This window comes from Coregonus lavaretus, assembly GCF_964263955.1.
Source record: "Coregonus lavaretus genome assembly, contig: HAP1_SCAFFOLD_4298, whole genome shotgun sequence".
NCBI classification, from domain to species: domain Eukaryota; kingdom Metazoa; phylum Chordata; class Actinopteri; order Salmoniformes; family Salmonidae; genus Coregonus; species Coregonus lavaretus.
The window spans coordinates 24,164-44,006 of record NW_028164120.1 but is presented as its reverse complement, the minus strand read 5'-3'; the positions used below and the strand labels follow the sequence as shown (position 1 = coordinate 44,006).

The 19,843-nt window shown below is 46.7% G+C and overlaps 1 protein-coding gene across 1 annotated transcript in view; it reads left to right on the top strand.

Moving 5' to 3' along the window:
* Nucleotides 1-560: 560 nt before the first annotated feature.
* Nucleotides 561-19,843, top strand: part of LOC311117438 (EH domain-binding protein 1-like) — a gene marked incomplete at its 3' end in the record, with an annotated part of 39,588 nt that continues 20,305 nt past the window's right edge. The window contains exons 1-2 of the mRNA XM_084192370.1: nucleotides 561-609; nucleotides 1,875-2,347. Coding sequence (XP_084048496.1) covers nucleotides 2,244-2,347 — 104 coding nt within the window. The remainder of the gene's footprint in view (nucleotides 610-1,874; nucleotides 2,348-19,843) is intronic.

The following is a 19,843-nucleotide window of genomic DNA, read 5'->3' as shown; positions in this document are numbered from 1 at the left end:
ATTTCGAACCTCCACAGGTAAGTCACACAATTATGTGAACAATTTGTTCCCAGTGTCGGTTGTCATCGACCAATAAAATGAGACTTTGTTTCAGTACGGGGCCATAATTTACTGTACTCAGAGCTGTGATGAAACGTATTTGATTGATTTGTCATTCGACCAATTCAAAGAGACCTCATGAATCATTCAACACTCCAGAGATGACACACGGAATGGACCAATGGTAGGCTCCCGGGGGCGTTTCTTCCAGGCATAACGTAACGGTAACACAAGTCCTCCAGTGTAGGGAAAAAATTATGGAAGGGTGAGTGTGGACTGTGTCAGTAAAAATAGGTTGTTGGAATTTTACGCCAGGGTTGGAATACTTTTTGTCAACAAGCACAAATCCATCTGTCGTCTTGAAATTGAGCTAATCTTCACGTAGCTTCTCTTCTCACCTGGGAGGACGCCCCGAATCCTGTTTGCTGGCGGTCCGGACAACTATTTCCGCTGTGTTTTCCATGTTATGATGGCTAGCACTTGCTAGCTGAGTGGCTGGTACCGCTGCAATGCTATGTGATAATTAGATAGATCGCTTTTTAGCTGAACAGTTTTAGTGGATATTTAAAGGTAAGCAGCTATCACACATGTTAGCTACTCGTTTCAGTCCTAGCGTTGTGTTGGCAAGCAGGTAGATAGCTAGATACGCTAGACGCAGCAAAATTGTAATTCCGATTGGTTCAGTGCGGCTAGTTAGTAGGCGAGATAGCTAGCTGATTGTGCGGTAAACCAGCCCCAGTTTTAAGTTTCAGTCAATGCTTGTTGCAAGCTAACCGAGTAGCATGTTATGGCTAGCTTTTAGGTTTCCCCGTTCAAGTCCCATTTATTTAGCTATTGTCTATCTTATTAGCTAGTTAGGTAGCTAAGATAACAAGCTAACGTTAGCTAGATATCCATTGGCTGAAGCCTAGATTTAAACTACCTAACTACACCTGGAACTCTCTCCTTTCTGTGTCCGTGTGGACCTATCCCAGGTTATGTATTGCTTTCCTTTAGCTAGAATATGTATTCAATTTCTATATATCTACTGTTAGCTACCTAGCTACCTAATGTAGCTATCAAGTATTGTAACTCGAAACGTGACAGATAGTAATCACTGATTGAGCTACAATGTAGCGGCCACCACCAGCTTGTCACTTATTCGAGTTTTTCAATGGGACTCGGTGTTCTGGAATGCCACACACAATGAAGCCAGGGGATAGCCCTGTAACATCACCGCCAGTTGTTTTCTCTGGTGGCTAGTCCTTATTTGTATGACACTTTTCGTTAGCTATATTTATATTAGTCAAGAAGACTGTTTATTGCCGGGCAATAGTCATCATATGGGTCATGTATTGCTTTGCTAGGTGACAATGTAAAGTTAGCTAGTTATCTGGCGATTTTATATTGTTTTCCAAGGATAACGCATGATAGGTCAAATACATGATGCATCTGCTGATGATTAAACAAATATAACTGTCTTCTAGCTAAAATCTAATACAGGTAGTATAGTTTCAGTTTGATGACATTCTGACGTGTTATGGTGTGGTCTACCCCAAGGAATGTGGAGTGGAATGTGGAGTGGCCAAACCAAGATCCGAGATCCACAAGCTATGATGAAAGTCTTGCGTTTCGGTTATCGTAATCCAAATACAGTAGTAATGCAATAGCAGTCTAACAGTTATTATGATGCTGATTTGCCCATACTGCTTGTATATCGTTTCACCTTTGTCCGTGTGTGTTGTGACACACAAGCCGCAGTTACTGCACAATTTCGGGTGTGTTCGTTGCAGCAGGCAGCCCCCCCTGCTCTCCCTCCAACGTTGCTTGTAACTCTGTCCCTTTCTCCTGTTTAGGTTTTTCGAGACAAAGGATAAGGATTACCTAGATTTTTATTATTCTGTAAAGTTATTTTTCACTACTTTTACCACCATGCACACCGTCAGATGTGACAGCCACCGCGGCAGAGATTCCACGAGCCTTCCGTCGTTTTTTTCGGGATGTTTTTGAAGTCATGTCGCCACCACCGGGAGAGAAACCGTTGACTTTGGATTGTGCCCCGTTTTCTATTTTCCTGGTAAAATATTAACTATGTATCTAAGCAACAGCTTGGATTTGTTTGGATACGTTTAAACTTTCAAGTGAGTGGGACTGAAATCGACGAAAGGAAACCCCAGCACGGGACAAGTAATACACAAACGATCCTTTCCCCCTAAATAAATATCATGGCATCGGTGTGGAAAAGATTACAACGTGTGGGGAAACATGCGTCCAAGTTTCAGTTCGTGGCTTCCTATCAGGAGTTGATGGTGGAATCCACAAAGAAATGGTGAGTTGGGCCATAGACTACACACACACACACACACACAGTAATGGCTAGTAGTGTGTATTGTAGTGTTTAGGTAAGTAAATAGACAGGAGAGTTGGGACATAACCTGCAGATATGTTTCAATAGTAGCGTGCCCTGGGCCACTGGCATGACTAACATGCCTAACAGGCCTGCGATCCGGGACAGATGTTAACGTGTTGGAGAATGGCATGACAAAAATCTCTAAGAGTGAGGAGATGGGAGGGGAGGAGATGAGCTACAGTCAGAACAGTTTGTTGTGCTCTCAGAGGTGTGTTTGACTCTCTTCTCTAGAAAGCCCCTCAGAGGTGTGTTTGACTCTCTTCTCTAGAAAGCCCCTCAGAGGTGTGTTTGACTCTCTTCTCTAGAAAGCCCCTCAGAGGTGTGTTTGACTCTCTTCTCTAGAAAGCCCCTCAGAGGTGTGTTTGACTCTCTTCTCTAGAAAGCCTCTGAGGTGTGTTTGACTGTCTTCTCTAGAAAGCCCCTCAGAGGTGTGTTTCTCTCTTCTCTAGAAAGCCTCTCAGAGGTGTGTTTGATTGTCTTCTCTAGAAATCCTCCAGGCTTCTCTAATTTCTTTCCCAATTAAACAGTAAACCATACTTTCTTCCAGATTACTCACTTAGCCACACATACAATCAGTGGCCAGTTTATTAGGTACACCACCCCGTTCTTGAAAATGGTTTGCGCCTACAGGCAGTGAGTCACGTGGCTGTGGCTTGCTATATAAAGCAGGCAGACTGTTAGTGTACGATTTTGAATGTTAGAATGGGCAAAACGAGTGACCTAAGCGACTTTGAGTGTGCAAGCTAACAGGCGGCCCACAAACAGGTACAGGCTGGTGGTGTAATGGTGTGGGGAATGTTTTCCTGTCACACGTTAGTTCCCTTGATACCAAGTGAGCAACGTTTCCATGCCTCGAAGAATTCGGGCTGTTCTAGAGGCAAAGAGGGGTCCGACCCGGTACTAGATAGGTGTACCTAATAAGCTGTCCTCTCAGTGTATAGTCACACACACCTTTCCCAACCCTGGCGCGGTGGGATGTAGCTTGCAGTCCTGGCAAGGTGTGTGTGTGTCAGAGAGAGGTGCATGTGTGACTTTTCACATGTGATATTTCCCATGGCTGAAGTGTGGTCAGTTAGCTTAACACTCTGAATAATGGGGTGGCAGAGCCACACACATCCTCTCTCTCCGTCTCTCTCTCCCTCTCTCCCCCTCTCTCCGTCTCTTTCTCCCCCTCTCTCTGTCTCTTTCTCCCCATCTCTCTGTCCCCCTCTCTCTGTCTCTCTCGCTCTATCTCCGTATCTATCCTCTCGCTCTATCCCCCTCTCCGTCTCTCTCTCTCTCTATCCCCCCCCCTCTCCCTCTCTCTCTCTCTCTCTCTCTATCCCCCTCTGTCTCTCTATCCCCCTCTCTGTCTCTCTCTATCCCTCTCTGTCTCTCTCTCTCTCTATCCCCCTCTCTGTCTCTCTATCCCCCCTCTCTCTCTATCCCCCTCTCTCCGTCTCTCTCTATCCCCCCCTCTCTCTCTCTGTCTCTCTATCCCCCTCTCTCTGTCTCTCTATCCCCCTCTCTCCGTCTCTCTATCCCCCTCTCTCCGTCTCTCTATCCCCCTCTCTCTGTCTCTCTATCCCCCTCTCTCTCTTATCCCCCTCTCTCTCTATCCCCCTCTCTCCGTCTCTCTCTATCCCCCTCTCTCCGTCTCTCTATCCCCCTCTCTCTCTATCCCCCTCTCTGTCTCTCTATCCCCCTCTGTCTCTCTATCCCCCTCTCTGTCTCTCTCTATCCCTCTCTGTCTCTCTCTCTATCCCCCTCTCTGTCTCTCTATCCCCCCTCTCTTTCTATCCCCCTCTCTCCGTCTCTCTCTATCCCCCCCTCTCTCTCTCTGTCTCTCTATCCCCCTCTCTCCGTCTCTCTATCCCCCCCTCTCTCTCTGTCTCTCTATCCCCCTCTCTCCGTCTCTCTATCCCCCTCTCTCCGTCTCTCTCTATCCCCCTCTCTCCGTCTCTCTCTATCCCCCTCTCTCCGTCTCTCTCTATCCCCCTCTCTCTCTATCCCCTCTATCTCTCTCTATCCCCCTCTCTCTGTCTCTATCTCTCTCTGTCCCCCTCTATCGCTCTCTATCGCTCTCTATCTCTCTCTCTATCCCCCCTCTCTGTCTCTCTAACCCCTTCTCTCCGTCTCTGTATCCCCCTCTGTCCATCTCTCTCCCTATCCCCCTCTCCCCGTCTCTCTATCCCCGTCTCTCCCTCCCAATGCGGTCAGTCATCTTTCAGTTCTTCCACAATTAATCTCTTGAACCGACAGAACCTGGGTGTCTGATATAACAGACCAGACATGACCCTGGGTGTCTGATATAGCAGACCAGACATGACCCTGGGTGTCTGATATAGCAGACCAGACATGACCCTGGGTGTCTGATATAGCAGACCAGACATGACCCTGGGTGTCTGATATAACAGACCAGACATGACCCTGGGTGTCTGAAATAACAGACCAGACATGACCCTGGGTGTCTGATATAGCAGACCAGACATGACCCTGGGTGTCTGATATAGCAGACCAGACATGACCCTGGGTGTCTGATGTAACAGATCAGACATGACCCTGGGTGTCTGATGTAACAGACCAGACATGACCCTGGGTGTCTGATATAGCAGACCAGACATGACCCTGGGTGTCTGATATAGCAGACCAGACATGACCCTGGGTGTCTGATATAACAGACCAGACATGACCCTGGGTGTCTGATATAGCAGACCAGACATGACCCTGGGTGTCTGATGTAACAGACCAGACATGACCCTGGGTGTCTGATGTAACAGACCAGACATGACCCTGGGTGTCTGATATAACAGACCAGACTTGACCCTGGGTGTCTGATATAACAGACCAGACATGACCCTGGGTGTCTGATATAGCAGACCAGACATGACCCTGGGTGTCTGATGTAACAGACCAGACATGACCCTGGGTGTCTGATGTAACAGACCAGACATGACCCTGGGTGTCTGATGTAACAGACCAGACATGACCCTGGGTGTCTGATAGAGCAGACCAGACATGACCCTGGGTGTCTGATATAACAGACCAGACATGACCCTGGGTGTCTGATATAGCAGACCAGACATGACCCTGGGTGTCTGATAGAGCAGACCAGACATGACCCTGGGTGTCTGATAGAGCAGACCAGACATGACCCTGGGTGTCTGATATAACAGACCAGACATGACCCTGGGTGTCTGATATAGCAGACCAGACATGACCCTGGGGGTCTGATAGAACAGACCAGACATTACATTTACATTTACATTTTAGTCATTTAGCAGACGCTCTTATCCAGAGCGACTTACAGGAGCAATTAGGGTTAAGTGCCTTGCTCAAGGGCACATTTACGTCATTTAGCAGACACTCTTATCCAGAGCGACTCACCAATTGGTGCGTTCACCCTATAGCCAGTGGGATAACCACTTTACAATTTTTTTGGGGGGGTAGAAGGATTACTTTATCCTATCCCAGGTATTCCTTAAAGAGGTGGGGTTTCAAATGTCTCCGGAAGGTGGTGAGTGACTCCGCTGTCCTGGCGTCGTGAGGGAGCTTGTTCCACCATTGGGGTGCCAGAGCAGCGAACAGTTTTGACTGGGCTGAGCGGGAACTATGCTTCCGCAGAGGAAGGGGAGCCAGCAGGCCAGAGGTGGATGAACGCAATGCCCTCGTTTGGGTGTAGGGACTGATCAGAGCCCGAAGGTACAGAGGTGCCGTTCCCCTCACTGCTCCATAGGCAAGCACCATGGTCTTGTAGCGGATGCGAGCTTCAACTGGAAGCCAGTGGAGTGTGCGGAGGAGGGGGGTGACGTGAGAGAACTTGGGAAGGTTGAACACCAGACGGGCTGCGGCATTCTGGATGAGTTGTAGGGGTTTAATGGCACAGGCAGGGAGGCCAGCCAACAGCGAGTTGCAGTAGTCCAGACGGGAGATGACAAGTGCCTGGATTAGGACCTGTGCCGCTTCCTGTGTAAGGCAGGGTCGTACTCTCCGAATGTTGTAGAGCATGAACCTGCAGGAGCGGGGGTCTGATATAACGGGCGGCAGGTAGCTTAGTGGTTAAGAGCGTTGTGCCAGTAACCGAAAGGTCGCTGGTTCTAATCCCCGAGCCAACTAGATGAAAAATCTGTCGATGTGCCCTTGAGCAAGGCACTTAACCCTAATTGCTCCTGTAAGTCGCTCTGGATAAGAGCGTCTGCTAAATGACTAAAATGTAAATGTAAATGTAAATGTAAATGTAAATATAACAGACCAGACATGACCCTGGGTGTCTGATATAACAGACCAGACATGACCCTGGGTGTCTGATATAACAGACCAGACATGACCCTGGGTGTCTGATATAGCAGACCAGACATGACCCTGGGTGTCTGATATAGCAGACCAGACATGACCCTGGGTGTCTGAAATAACAGACCAGACATGACCCTGGGTGTCTGATATAGCAGACCAGACATGACCCTGGGGGTCTGATATAGCAGACCAGACATGACCCTGGGTGTCTGATATAGCAGACCAGACATGACCCTGGGTGTCTGATGTAACAGACCAGACATGACCCTGGGTGTCTGATATAGCAGACCAGACATGACCCTGGGTGTCTGATATAGCAGACCAGACATGACCCTGGGTGTCTGATATAGCAGACCAGACATGACCCTGGGTGTCTGATAGAGCAGACCAGACATGACCCTGGGTGTCTGATATAGCAGACCAGACATGACCCTGGGTGTCTGATATAGCAGACCAGACATGACCCTGGGTGTCTGATAGAGCAGACCAGACATGACCCTGGGTGTCTGATATAGCAGACCAGACATGACCCTGGGTGTCTGATATAACAGACCAGACATGACCCTGGGTGTCTGATATAGCAGACCAGACATGACCCTGGGTGTCTGATATAGCAGACCAGACATGACCCTGGGTGTCTGATATAACAGACCAGACATGACCCTGGGTGTCTGATGGAACAGACCCAACATGACCCTGGGTGTCTGATAAAACAGACCAGATTGGGCTATAATGTATGTCTCTTTACGTCCTGCAGATGTACAATAGACAGTGTTGTTTTTGACCTTTTCTCTTCCCTGGGATGAATCCTATTCCCTACGTAGTGCACCATTTCTTTTTATGGACTCGGGAGACGCAAAGGTCGAGAGCCATGCGTCCTCCGAAACACTGTCTCGGCCGGAAAAGTAATAAATACACAGTGAGTAATGATAACCTGGCTATATACACGGGGTACCTGGCTATATACACGGGGTACCTGGCTATATACACGGGGTACCTGGCTATATACACGGGGTACCTGGCTATATACACGGGGTACCTGGCTATATACACGGGGTACCGGCAACATAAGAAAGGATGATTCCCACTGTTTTAGAATCTTATTCAGAAAGAATAGACTAAATCTGCAGTGCTGGCCAGTCATAATGGAGACACACACACACACACACACCAGTCCTGTTTGTAAGCTTCACCATATCCAGCTGCCTTGCACTCCCTCCAGATAAATAGTTTTTGCTCTCTCTCTTCTCTCCCTCTCTTCTCTCCCTCTCTTCTCTCTCTCTCTTCTCTCCCTCTCTTCTCTCTCTCTCTTCTCTCCCTCCTCTCCCTCTCTGCTCTCTCTCTCTTCTCTCCCTCTCTTCTCTCCCTCTCTTCTCTCTCTCTCTTCTCTCCCTCTCTTCTCTCTCTCTCTTCTTTCCCTCTCTGCTCTCTCTCTCTTCTCTCCCTCTCTTCTCTCTCTCTCTTATCTCCCTCTCTTCTCATGGTGTTTACACTTAACTGGTTCTGAGGGAGAGCACCATGTCAGGAGCACTTTGTCTGAGCATCAACACACAGCCTCTCAATCAGCATCAACACACAGCCTCTCAATCAGCATCAACACACAGCCTCTCAATCTGAGCATCAACACACAGCCTCTCAATCTGAGCATCAACACACAGCCTCTCAATCTGAGCATCAACACACAGCCTCTCAATCTGTGCATCAACACACAGCCTCTCAATCAGCATCAACACACAGCCTCTCAATCTGAGCATCAACACACAGCCTCTCAATCTGAGCATCAACACACAGCCTCTCAATCTGAGCATCAACACACAGCCTCTCAATCTGAGCATCAACACACCGCCTCTCAATCAGCATCAACACACAGCCTTTAGCCCACTAACTGCTACCAGCTCTCTCTGTCTTACACACAGACACACACACACAGACACACAGACAGACAGACAGACTCGGGAAGGGATTAAAGAGGGCTATGAGTGTTTGAGAAGTGAGTCTCACTCTGGACTCCCACTTGACTCCCCTGCCATCTGTCAGTTTCTCTCTCTCACACAGGCAACACATAGGCTACGTCATACTTACAGCAGGGAAATTCATATATTTACTGTGAGTTTGTGGGGGGGGCTGCAAGCTGTTTATGGCTGGGACATTGTGTCTGTCGTATGGCTAGCATGTGTTCCTAAGAGTCATCTGTCTTTCAGCATGTGAGACGTAGCCAGAGCTGTGGTGGTCAGGACATTTTGTCAGCCAATAACTGCCGGTCTCACGGTAATTTACTGATAATTAATATAAACAAGTTTAGCATCTCATGGCTTCCACGCATAGCCTACAAGCCACTGATGCAGACCTTTGGAACATCTACATTTAAAAAGTCTAATAAATCCATGTAATATAGCCTACACCTTCACAATCAATCAGTTATTTATTTTAGATAGGTCTAAAGAAACATGATATGAAGAAAACGTAGTCTATTTCAGAAGAACAGAATAGCATACTCTGAGTTGTCCTTATGTTAGGTCCTGATCTGGCTAAGCCATATGGCTGTGGGCTACACTAGTTCATTTAGCAGACAAGATTTGCTTAGAATTCCGTGGCATTATTTTATAGTATGAATAATACAATTGAACAAAGCTGGATAAAATAGAAAGGATATTTTCTCCAAACGATTTCCGAGGGTGTGCGCACATGCGGCTATTCTGTGTTGAGCGGTTAACAAAGAAACAGGTCCTCCTATATGCTTAATTTAGAGTTATTTATGCAACTTTAGTTGTGATACAAATGTTAGGCTATATGTTTAGATTTTTAATACATTCTAAGGCTGTATGATGAGACTAATGAATATTTGAAAGAGTTGCGTTAAAGGCATGAGCTCTGATTTGTTTATTGCGCAGGCTGCACACACTTCATCAGTCTCTCATTCACAATTTGACAAGCACTTGATAATGCCTCAAATTTCCCGGCGGCATCCCCCTTGTGTGGCCGTAACGCCCCTTAAAAAATCCATGCCTTTTTTGTGGCCGTTGTGCCCTCGGGCTAAATGTAATCATTATAATTCCCGGCTGCCAATCGCCGTGCTCCGAAGCACCTCTCACTCACATGGCTCTCTCAGATATCTCGATTCTTACTAGCCAATGCCTGTCACGTGATCAGGTCCTTCTAACAGGCATCTCAGCTCCGAAGTGGAGACGGACTAATTGGGGACGCAACTGTCCACGTCCCTCTTATCCAATTCCGATGTTAGAAGAACTGTCCACATTTACCATCCAACAAGATGAGTAGGCCTAACGAACAGCAAAAGCACTAGCCTATGTCAATCTACTATCCCCCATAGTACAAACGTCGACCTATTCTATTGGTCAACTTGTCCTACTGTGCGAGAAATAAATATTCCAAACATACTCTGGGACAGTTGTGGGATGCGATGGATCCCAAATTAATACAACCACTCGCATCAAAAAATACTATTAAAAGCAATGAGGCTGATGCAACAGTTCAGAACGTTTAGCTTCAAATGTTGATAAACTATTAGGCTATTTCTTCACATTATAAGCACAGCAATGCGCACACGGCAGTAGGCTATATGCGCAAATGTTCCAAAATGCAATCAATTAGTGGGAAAACGCTGTTCTCAAAAGTGACCGCAAATGCGATTTTAAGTATGTAATGCTTTATTATAAAGGTGCATTTTTATGGTGAAAAATGATCTTCCCCAAACTTGAAACTCAGGCGCCGCCTATGTATTCCAGTTCTACACCGGTTGTAAAGCGAATGAATGTGCTTCATTTTAAGAAGTTATTTGGCCACTTTAGTTGTGATACAAACCTTATAAAAACATCTAGGCCTATAAACTGGGCTACATGAGAGGTGTGACTATGATTTGAAAAAAATAAAGGCATTGTTTCCTGCCTTACACTGGGCATCATTCACAAGTGATCATTCTTAATTTAATCTTGTCTTTACATATTCTAAATAATGTGTGTGAAATTAGTTTTGATTTAGAATGGACCATTATTCTTTACTAGATACAGACTGCCAGTCTCTGTCTCTTCTAGTCTCTCTACAGACTGCCAGTCTCTGTCTCTTCTAGTTTCTCTACAGACTGCCCGTCTCTGTCTCTTCTAGTTTCTCTACAGACTGCCAGTCTCTGTCACTTCTAGTTTCTCTACAGACTTCCAGTTTCTATCTCTACTGGTCTCTCTACAGACTGCCAGTCTCTGTCTCTTCTAGTTTCTCTACAGACTGCCAGTCTGAAGCTCTGCTGTGTCAGAATGGGGCCAATAAAATAGGTTTTTATAGCTACATCTCAATAAAAGAAACATTTCCATTACAGAAGCCAGAAAGCCAGTCAGAGAGGAAGCGGAAGAGACTCAGCAGAAACCATATTGACTTTCTCTTTCTCTCTCTCGTTCTCTCTCGTTCTCTCTCGTTCTCTCTCTCTCTCTCTCTCTCTCTCTCTCTCACTCACTCACTCACTCACTCACTCACTCACTCACTCACTCACTCACTCACTCACTCACTCACTCACTCACTCACTCACTCACTCACTCACTCACTCACTCACTCACTCACTCACTCACTCTCTCACACACACACACACACACACACTGATCAGAGAGGTGCTTGACTCCTCACTCGACTCTCTAATACAGCCACTCTGTGTTGGCTCTGTTTCACCACCTCTTACTCTGAGTGGTGTGTGTTGGGTCTATATCTCTGCTGTTATTTCTGTGTCTTGGGGTCAAGGGTCTAGTACGGCCCCGTAGCACTCAGCATACACACACACACACACACACACACACACACACACTGCCAACACGGCAACATACTCCAGGGCTCCAGACTAACATTTTCCTCTGGTGGCACTGGTGCCACTAACTTCTTCCGTTGGTGACACCAGCCCATGATTTGGTCGCACCCAAAAAAAATTGCGGCGTCACGCAGTAGAAAAAAAGAGTAATCCTCGTATAATGTAATTCACAGCTTTATTAACAACTGTGTAATAGAGTACTGAGGTGGTATTCAATAAATAACGTGGAATGCATGATTGAAGATATTTTTAAGTGGAAACTAATTCAGTTATTGTCATGAAATTTGGGTTGACAATTAGGCTGTTGTTATATTTTACTGTTAAAGATGCATTATGCACAGAGTGGCGCTGTGGTCTAAGGCACTGCAATGTGCTAGCTAGCTGTGCCACTAGAGATCCTGGTTCGAGTCCAGGCTCTTTCGCAGCCGGCCGCGACCAGTAGACCCATGGGGCGGCAAACAATTGGCCCAGTGTCGTCCAGGTTAGGGGAGGGTTTGGCCAGCAGGGATGATCTTGTCCCGTCGCGCACTAGTGACTACTGTGGCGGGCCGGGCGCAGTGCACGCTGATACGGTCGCCAAATGTACGGTGTTTCCTCCGACACATTGGTGCGGCTGGCTTCCGGGTTAAACAGTGCGGAAGCAGTGCGGCTCAGTTGGGTTGTGTTTTGGAGGACGCACGGCTTTCGAACTTCGCATCTCCGGAGTCCGTACGGGAGTTGCAGCGATGGGACAAGACTGTAACTACCAATTGGATACCACGAAATTGAGGAGAAAAAGGGGTAAAAAATTATATTTAAGAAGATGCACTATGAAGATGCACTATGCAGAAATCGCTTAGCCATTTCCTGGTTGCTAAAATTCTAATAATTCGCCTAATATTTTAAGTTTATATGACAAAACAAGCAATTATAGTGTAGAGAATCAATGTACCATCTAAACTGCTATGAAATATATTTTCCATAACCAAAAATCATGTATTTTCTGCTGTTGGAAGCTGGTGTACAAAACCAAAAGTAAAAGATGCAAGAACAAAACTTAAGAACGGTAAGCATAGAAATAGTGCACATAGAACAGATCTACCGCTTCTTACACTTGCTTTCAATGAGAATGACAGATCTATAACTTATATTTCTGTGTGAATTTGGTCAGGTCGCCCAAAAAGTGACATATTGCAGCTTTAAAATAGTATACGGAGAATGTGGACGGAATCCAGACAATAAAACATAATTCAACAATATTCAAAAATGTATTGAATTTATTAGGGAATCAACTAAATTCATTAATTTGCCCAAATTTATCATAAGGCATGAACCGAATGCATCAGTGATTCGTATTTCCTGAAACTTTCTGAAGAGGCAATGTGAATTCCCCCCGTCTGTATGGGCGGTGCACGCAGCTACCACTTTGTGTAGCCGTTAGCGATGATGCTAATGAAAAAGCTTCTGGTAGATGGAAAGGCTTTACCAAAAACCTTCTCAATTAAATGTTAACTACAATGCTTACATAGCTAAATGATATCATGATTTGCATCAATCCAGTGGGTATTTGTTTTGCTAACTTTACCATCACGTGTGTGCTACGAAAACACCGCTAGACAACAGCCTCTTGCTAGATGCACACTGGAATTAAAGGGTAACTACACCCCCCCCAAGAAATGGTGTCCTTTTTGGTCTCCTGATGTGGTTTAAACATTGTTGTGGACTTACAAGATCCAATGTAGTTGTTTGTCTATTAAAAAGTGTGATTTTTGAGAGCGGAAACCTTTAAAAAAAAAACAGAGGAAAACCGAAACTTTTAAAAACCTATATACACTCTCACTGGCCAATCTATTAGGTACACCACCCTGTTCACACAAATAATTTACTCCTATAGACAGTGAGTCACGTGACCGTGGCTTGCTATATAAAGCAGGCAAAAATATAAGCTTGTTATACTCCAATGTTTGTGGACAAAGTAAATGCAAACATTGACTCAAAAACATGGTTAAAACTATGAGAGAGAGAATCTGATGTCTACTGTTTGCTGATGATCTGGTGCTTCTGTCACCAACCAAGGAGGGCCTACAGCAGCACCTAGATCTTCTGCACAGATTCTGTCAGACCTGGGCCCTGACAGTAAATCTCAGTAAGACAAAAATAATGGTGTTCCAAAAAAGGTCCAGTTGCCAGGACCACAAATACAAATTCCATCTAGACACCGTTGCCCTAGAGCACACAAAAAACTATACATACCTCGGCCTAAACATCAGCGCCACAGGTAACTTCCACAAAGCTGTGAACAATCTGAGAGACAAGGCAAGAAGGGCCTTCTATGCTACCAAAAGGAACATAAAATTCAACATACCAATTAGGATCTGGCTAAAAATACTTGAATCAGTTATAGAACCCATTGCCCTTTATGGTTGTGAGGTCTGGGGTCCGCTCACCAACCAAGAATTCACAAAATGGGACTCTGCATGCAGAATTCTGCAAAAATATCCTCAGTGTACAACGTAAAACACAAAATAATGCATGCAGAGCAGAATTAGGCAGATAACCGCTAATTATCAAAATCCAGAAAAGAGCCGTTAAATTCTACAACCACCTAAAAGGAAGCGATTGGCCATAAATAGAGTACACAGTGGTAGAATACCTGACCACTGTGACTGACCCAAAATTAAGGAAAGCTTCCAAGAGAAGACAGGCTATGTGCACACTGCCCACAAACTGAAGTGGAAACTGAGCTGCATTTCCTAACTTCCTGCCAAATGTATGACCATATTAGAGACACATATTTCCCTCAGATTACACAGATCCGCAAAGAATTTGAAAACAAATCCATTTAGGATAAACTCCCATATCTACTGGGTGAAACACCACAGTGAGCCATCACAGCATCAAGATTTGTGACCAGTTGCCACAAGAAAAGGGCAGCCAGTGAAGAACAAACACCATTGGAAATACAACCTATGTTTACAGTGGGGAAAAAAAGTATTTAGTCAGCCACCAATTGTGCAAGTTCTCCCACTTAAAAAGATGAGAGGCCTGTAATTTTCATCATAGGTACACGTCAACTATGACAGACAAATTGAGAATGTTTTTTCCAGAAAATCACATTGTAGGATTTTTAATGAATTTATTTGCAAATTATGGTGGAAAATAAGTATTTGGTCACCTACAAACAAGCAAGATTTCTGGCTCTCACAGACCTGTAACTTCTTCTTTAAGAGGCTCCTCTGTCCTCCACTCGTTACCTGTATTAATGGCACCTGTTTGAACTTGTTGGGGTAGAAGGATTACTTTATCCTATCCCAGGTATTCCTTAAAGAGGTGGGGTTTCAAATGTCTCCGGAAGGTGGTGAGTGACTCCGCTGTGGGGGGGGGGGGGGTAGAAGGATTACTTTATCCTATCCCAGGTATTCCTTAAAGAGGTGGGGTTTCAAATGTCTCCGGAAGGTGGTGAGCGACTCCGCTGTGTGTGTGGGGGGGGGGGGGGGTAGAAGGATTGCTTTATCCTATCCCAGGTATTCCTTAAAGAGGTGGGGTTTCAAATGTCTCCGGAAGGTGGTGAGTGACTCCGCTGTGGGGGGGGGGGGGTTAGAAGGATTACTTTATCCTATCCCAGGTATTCCTTAAAGAGGTGGGGTTTCAAATGTCTCCGGAAGGTGGTGAGCGACTCCGCTGTGTGTGTGGGGGGGGGGGGGTAGAAGGATTGCTTTATCCTATCCCAGGTATTCCTTAAAGAGGTGGGGTTTCAAATGTCTCCGGAAGGTGGTGAGTGACTCCGCTGTCCTGGCGTCGTGAGGGAGCTTGTTCCACCATTGGGGTGCCAGAGCAGCGAACAGTTTTGACTGGGCTGAGCGGGAACTATGCTTCCGCAGAGGAAGGGGAGCCAGCAGGCCAGAGGTGGATGAACGCAATGCCCTCGTTTGGGTGTAGGGACTGATCAGAGCCCGAAGGTACAGAGGTGCCGTTCCCCTCGCTGCTCCAAAGGCAAGCACCATGGTCTTGTAACGGATGCGAGCTTCAACTGGAAGCCAGTGGAGTGTGCGGAGGAGGGGGGTGACGTGAGAGAACTTGGGAAGGTTGAACACCAGACGGGCTGCGGCATTCTGGATGAGTTGTAGGGGTTTAATGGCACATGCAGGGAGGCCAGCCAACAGCGAGTTGCAGTAATCCAGACGGGAGATGACAAGTGCCTGGATTAGGACCTGTGCCGCTTCCTGTGTGAGGCAGGGTCGTACTCTCCGAATGTTGTAGAGCATGAACCTGCAGGAGCGGGTCACCGCCTTGATGTTAGCGGAGAACGACAGGGTGTTGTCCAGGGTCACGCCAAGGCTCTTCGCACTCTGGGAGGAGGACACAACGGAGTTGTCAACCGTGATGGCGAGATCATGGAACGGGCAGTCCTTCCCCGGGAGGAAGAGCAGCTCCGTCTTGCCAGGGTTCAGCTTGAGGTGGTGATCCGTCATCCATACTGATATGTCTGCCAGACATGCAGAGATGCGATTCGCCACCTGGTTATCAGAAGGGGGAAAGGAGAAGATTAGTTGTGTATCGTCAGCGTAGCAATGATAGGAGAGGCCGTGTGAGGATATGACAGAGCCAAGTGACTTGGTGTATAGGGAGAAAAGGAGAGGGCCTAGAACTGAGCCCTGGGGGACACCAGTGGTGAGAGCACGTGGTGCGGAGACAGCTTCTCGCCACGCCACTTGGTAGGAGCGACCGGTCAGGTAGGACGCAATCCAGGAGTGAGCCGCGCCGGAGATGCCCAGCTCGGAGAGGGTGGAGAGGAGGATCTGATGGTTCACAGTATCAAAGGCAGCAGACAGGTCTAGAAGGACAAGAGCAGAGGAGAGAGAGTTAGCTTTAGCAGTGCGGAGAGCCTCCGTGACACAGAGAAGAGCAGTCTCAGTTGAATGACCAGTCCTGAAACCTGATTGGTTTGGATCAAGAAGGTCATTCTGAGAGAGATAGCAAGAGAGTTGGCTAAAGACGGCACGCTCAATAGTTTTGGAAAGAAAAGAAAGAAGGGATACTGGTCTGTAGTTGTTGACATCAGTGGGGTCGAGTGTTGGTTTTTTGAGAAGGGGAGCAACTCTCGCTCTCTTGAAGACGGAAGGGACATGGCCAGCGGTCAAGGATGAGTTGATCAGCGAGGTGAGGTAGGGGAGAAGGTCACCGGAGATGGTCTGGAGAAGAGAGGAGGGGATGGGGTCAAGCGGGCAGGTTGTTGGGCGGCCTGCAGTCACAAGTCGCAGGATTTTATCTGGAGAGAGAGGGGAGAAAGAAGTCAAAGCATAGGGTAGGGCAGTGTGAGCAGGACCAGCAGTGTCATTAGACTTAACAAACGAGGATCGGATGTCGTCAACCTTCTTTTCAAAGTGGTTGACGAAGTCATCCACAGAGAGAGAGGAGGAGGGGGGGGGGGGAGGATTCAGGAGGGAGGAAAATGTGGCAAAGAGCTTCCTAGGGTTAGAGGCAGATGCTTGGAATTTAGAGTGGTAGAAGGTGGCCTTAGCAGCAGAAACAGATGAAGAAAATGTAGAGAGGAGGGAGTGAAAAGATGCCAGGTCGGCAGGGAGTTTAGTTTTCTTCCATTTCCGCTCCGCTGCCCGGAGCTCTGTTCTGTGAGCTCGCAATGAGTCATCAAGCCACGGAGCTGGGGGGGAGGACCGAGCCGGCCGGGAGGATAGGGGACACAGAGAGTCAAAGGATGCAGAAAGGGAGGAGAGGAGGGTTGAGGAGGCAGAATCAGGAGATTGGAGGGAGAAGGATTGAGCAGAGGGAAGAGATGATAGGATGGAAGAGGAGAGAGTAGTGGGAGAGAGAGAGCGAAGGTTGCGGCGGCGCATTACCATCTGTGTAGGGGCAGAGTGAGTAGTGTGGGAGGAGAGCGAGAGAGAAAAGGAAACAAAGTAGTGGTCGGAGACATGGAGGGGAGTTGCAGTGAGATTAGTAGAGGAGCAGCATCTAGTGAAGATGAGGTCAAGCGTATTGCCTGCCTTGTGAGTAGGGGGGGACGGTGAGAGGGTGAGGTCAAAAGAGGAGAGGAGTGGAAAGAAGGAGGCAGAGAGAAATGAGTCAAATGTGGACATAGGGAGGTTGAAATCCCCCAAAACTGTGAGGGGTGAGCCATCCTCAGGAAAGGAACTTATCAAGGCGTCAAGCTCATTGATGAACTCTCCAAGGGAACCTGTAATGTTTACTGTTAATTTGTATTGTTTATTTCACTTTAGTTTATCTATTTCACTTGCTTTGGCAATGTTAACATACGTTTCCCATGCCAATAAAGCCCTTAAATTGAATTTAAATTGAATTGAATTAGAGAGAGAGAATACATTTCAGCCTCTCTCTACCCCCAACCATCCTCCCTTCCAATCTCTTCCCTATACATTTCAGCCTCTCTCTCTACCTCACCACCCCCAACCTCTCTTCTCTTCCTGTTCCTCCCTTTCTGTGACACACAGAAAAAGCAGTGTAATATAATATCTGAAGTACTTCCTCTGAGACTACAGATAGTTAACTACAGTATCCTGTCACGCCCTCCACTTCCAGTTACCACATCCTCTTTGTCTGCTTGCCTGCTGAGTGTAGACTCCTAGAGATATCTAAGCCCCTGCTCTCCCCCACTCTCTTTCTTCTCTCTCTCTCGTTCTCTCATCCTCTCTCTCTTCTCTCTCATTCTCTCTCTCTTGTTCTTTCTCTCTCGTTCTCTCGTTCTCTCTCTCTCATTTTCTCTCTCTCATTTTCTCTCTCGTTCTCTCTCTCTCATTTTCTCTCTCTCGTTCTCTCTCTCTCGTGTTCTCTCTTGTTCTCTCTCTCTCATTCTCTCTCTCTCGCTCTCGTTCTCTCTCTCGTTCTCTCTCGCGCTCTCTCGTTCTCTCTCTCGTTCTCTCTCTCGTTCTCTCTCTCGTTATCTCTCTCTCTCATTCTCTCTCGTTCTCTCTCGTTCTCTCTCTCCTTCTCTCTCATTCTCTCTCTCTCTCGTTCTCTCATTCCCTCTCTCTCGTTCTCTCTCTCTCGTTCTCTCTCTCTCATTCTCTCTCGTTCTCTTGCTCTCTCTCTCGTTCTCTCTCGTTCTCTCTCGCTCTCTCTGTCGTTCTCTCTTCTCTCTCGTGTTCTCTCTTGTTCTCTCTCTCTCATTCTCTCTCTCTCTCGCTCTCGTTCTCTCTCTCGTTCTCTCTCTCGTTCTCTCTCGCGCTCTCTCGTTCTCTCTCTCGTTATCTCTCTCTCTCGTTCTCTCTCGTTCTCTCTCTCCTTCTCTCTCATTCTCTCTCTCTCTCGTTCTCTCATTCCCTCTCTCTCGTTCTCTCTCTCTCATTCTCTCATCCTCTCTTTCTCTGTTTAAAAAAACACTTTCTTGTCTCTGTCTTCTGTCTTCAGTTGTGTCAAATGGGGACATTCTGCCTTGATTCATGTGGTGCAAGAGTGGAGGGAGTGTGTGTTTGTGTGTCTGCATGTGAGTGTGTATGTGTCTATCACAATACTGCACACACACACACACACACACACACACACACACACACACACACACTCCACTATGCCTCCTGAATGTCCTGAAGGATAGATTTCTTTCCCCCAGAATGAATCTGATAATGATGAGACTTGTCTCTGTCAGATATATGCCTTTTAATACACAGACCCAAATCCCACTAATTGACCAATGCCTGCTTCTTGTTGCCTGCTTGTTGGTATATCTGAAAGGGGGAGGGGGTATAAAACATGGCCACTTAAAAGCCACATAAAGACCTGGTCATGATTCCTGCATTTTCCATTTAACCAAAATACAGATATAGGGTCTGTGTGAGTGGTTCTCTTTTTTAATAGGTAAGTTCCCTAACACTTCCGTTGTTTAACACCTAATTTGAACTACAAACAGCCCCCATGGTTTAACCCCTCCCAGTTTGCCAGTTACCCTGCAAATAAGTGGTAACTAAGGGGCTGTTTGAAAGTCTGTCATATAAACATTGCCTTAGAAGATGTGGTATATTACCTGTAAAAAAAACATGTCTGAAATGGGTGCTAGTTTCTTCCTTCCAGCCTCTTACTTTGTCTCTCTGTCTCTCTCTGAGTGTAGACCGAGAGGCAGAGAGAGGCAGAGAGACTCTCTCTTTGTCTCTGTGTCTCTGTCTCTCTGTCTCTCTCTCTCTGTCTCTGTCTCTCTCTGTCTCTGTCTCTCTCTGTCTTTTTCTCTCTGTCTCTCTCTGTCTCTCTCTGAGTGTAGACCGAGAGACAGAGAGACAGAGAGAGACCGACAAACAGAGAGACAGACAGAGACAGAGAGACATAGAGAGACTCTGTCTCTATGTTTCTATGTCTCTCTGTCTGTCGGTTTCTCAGTCTCTCTGTGTCTC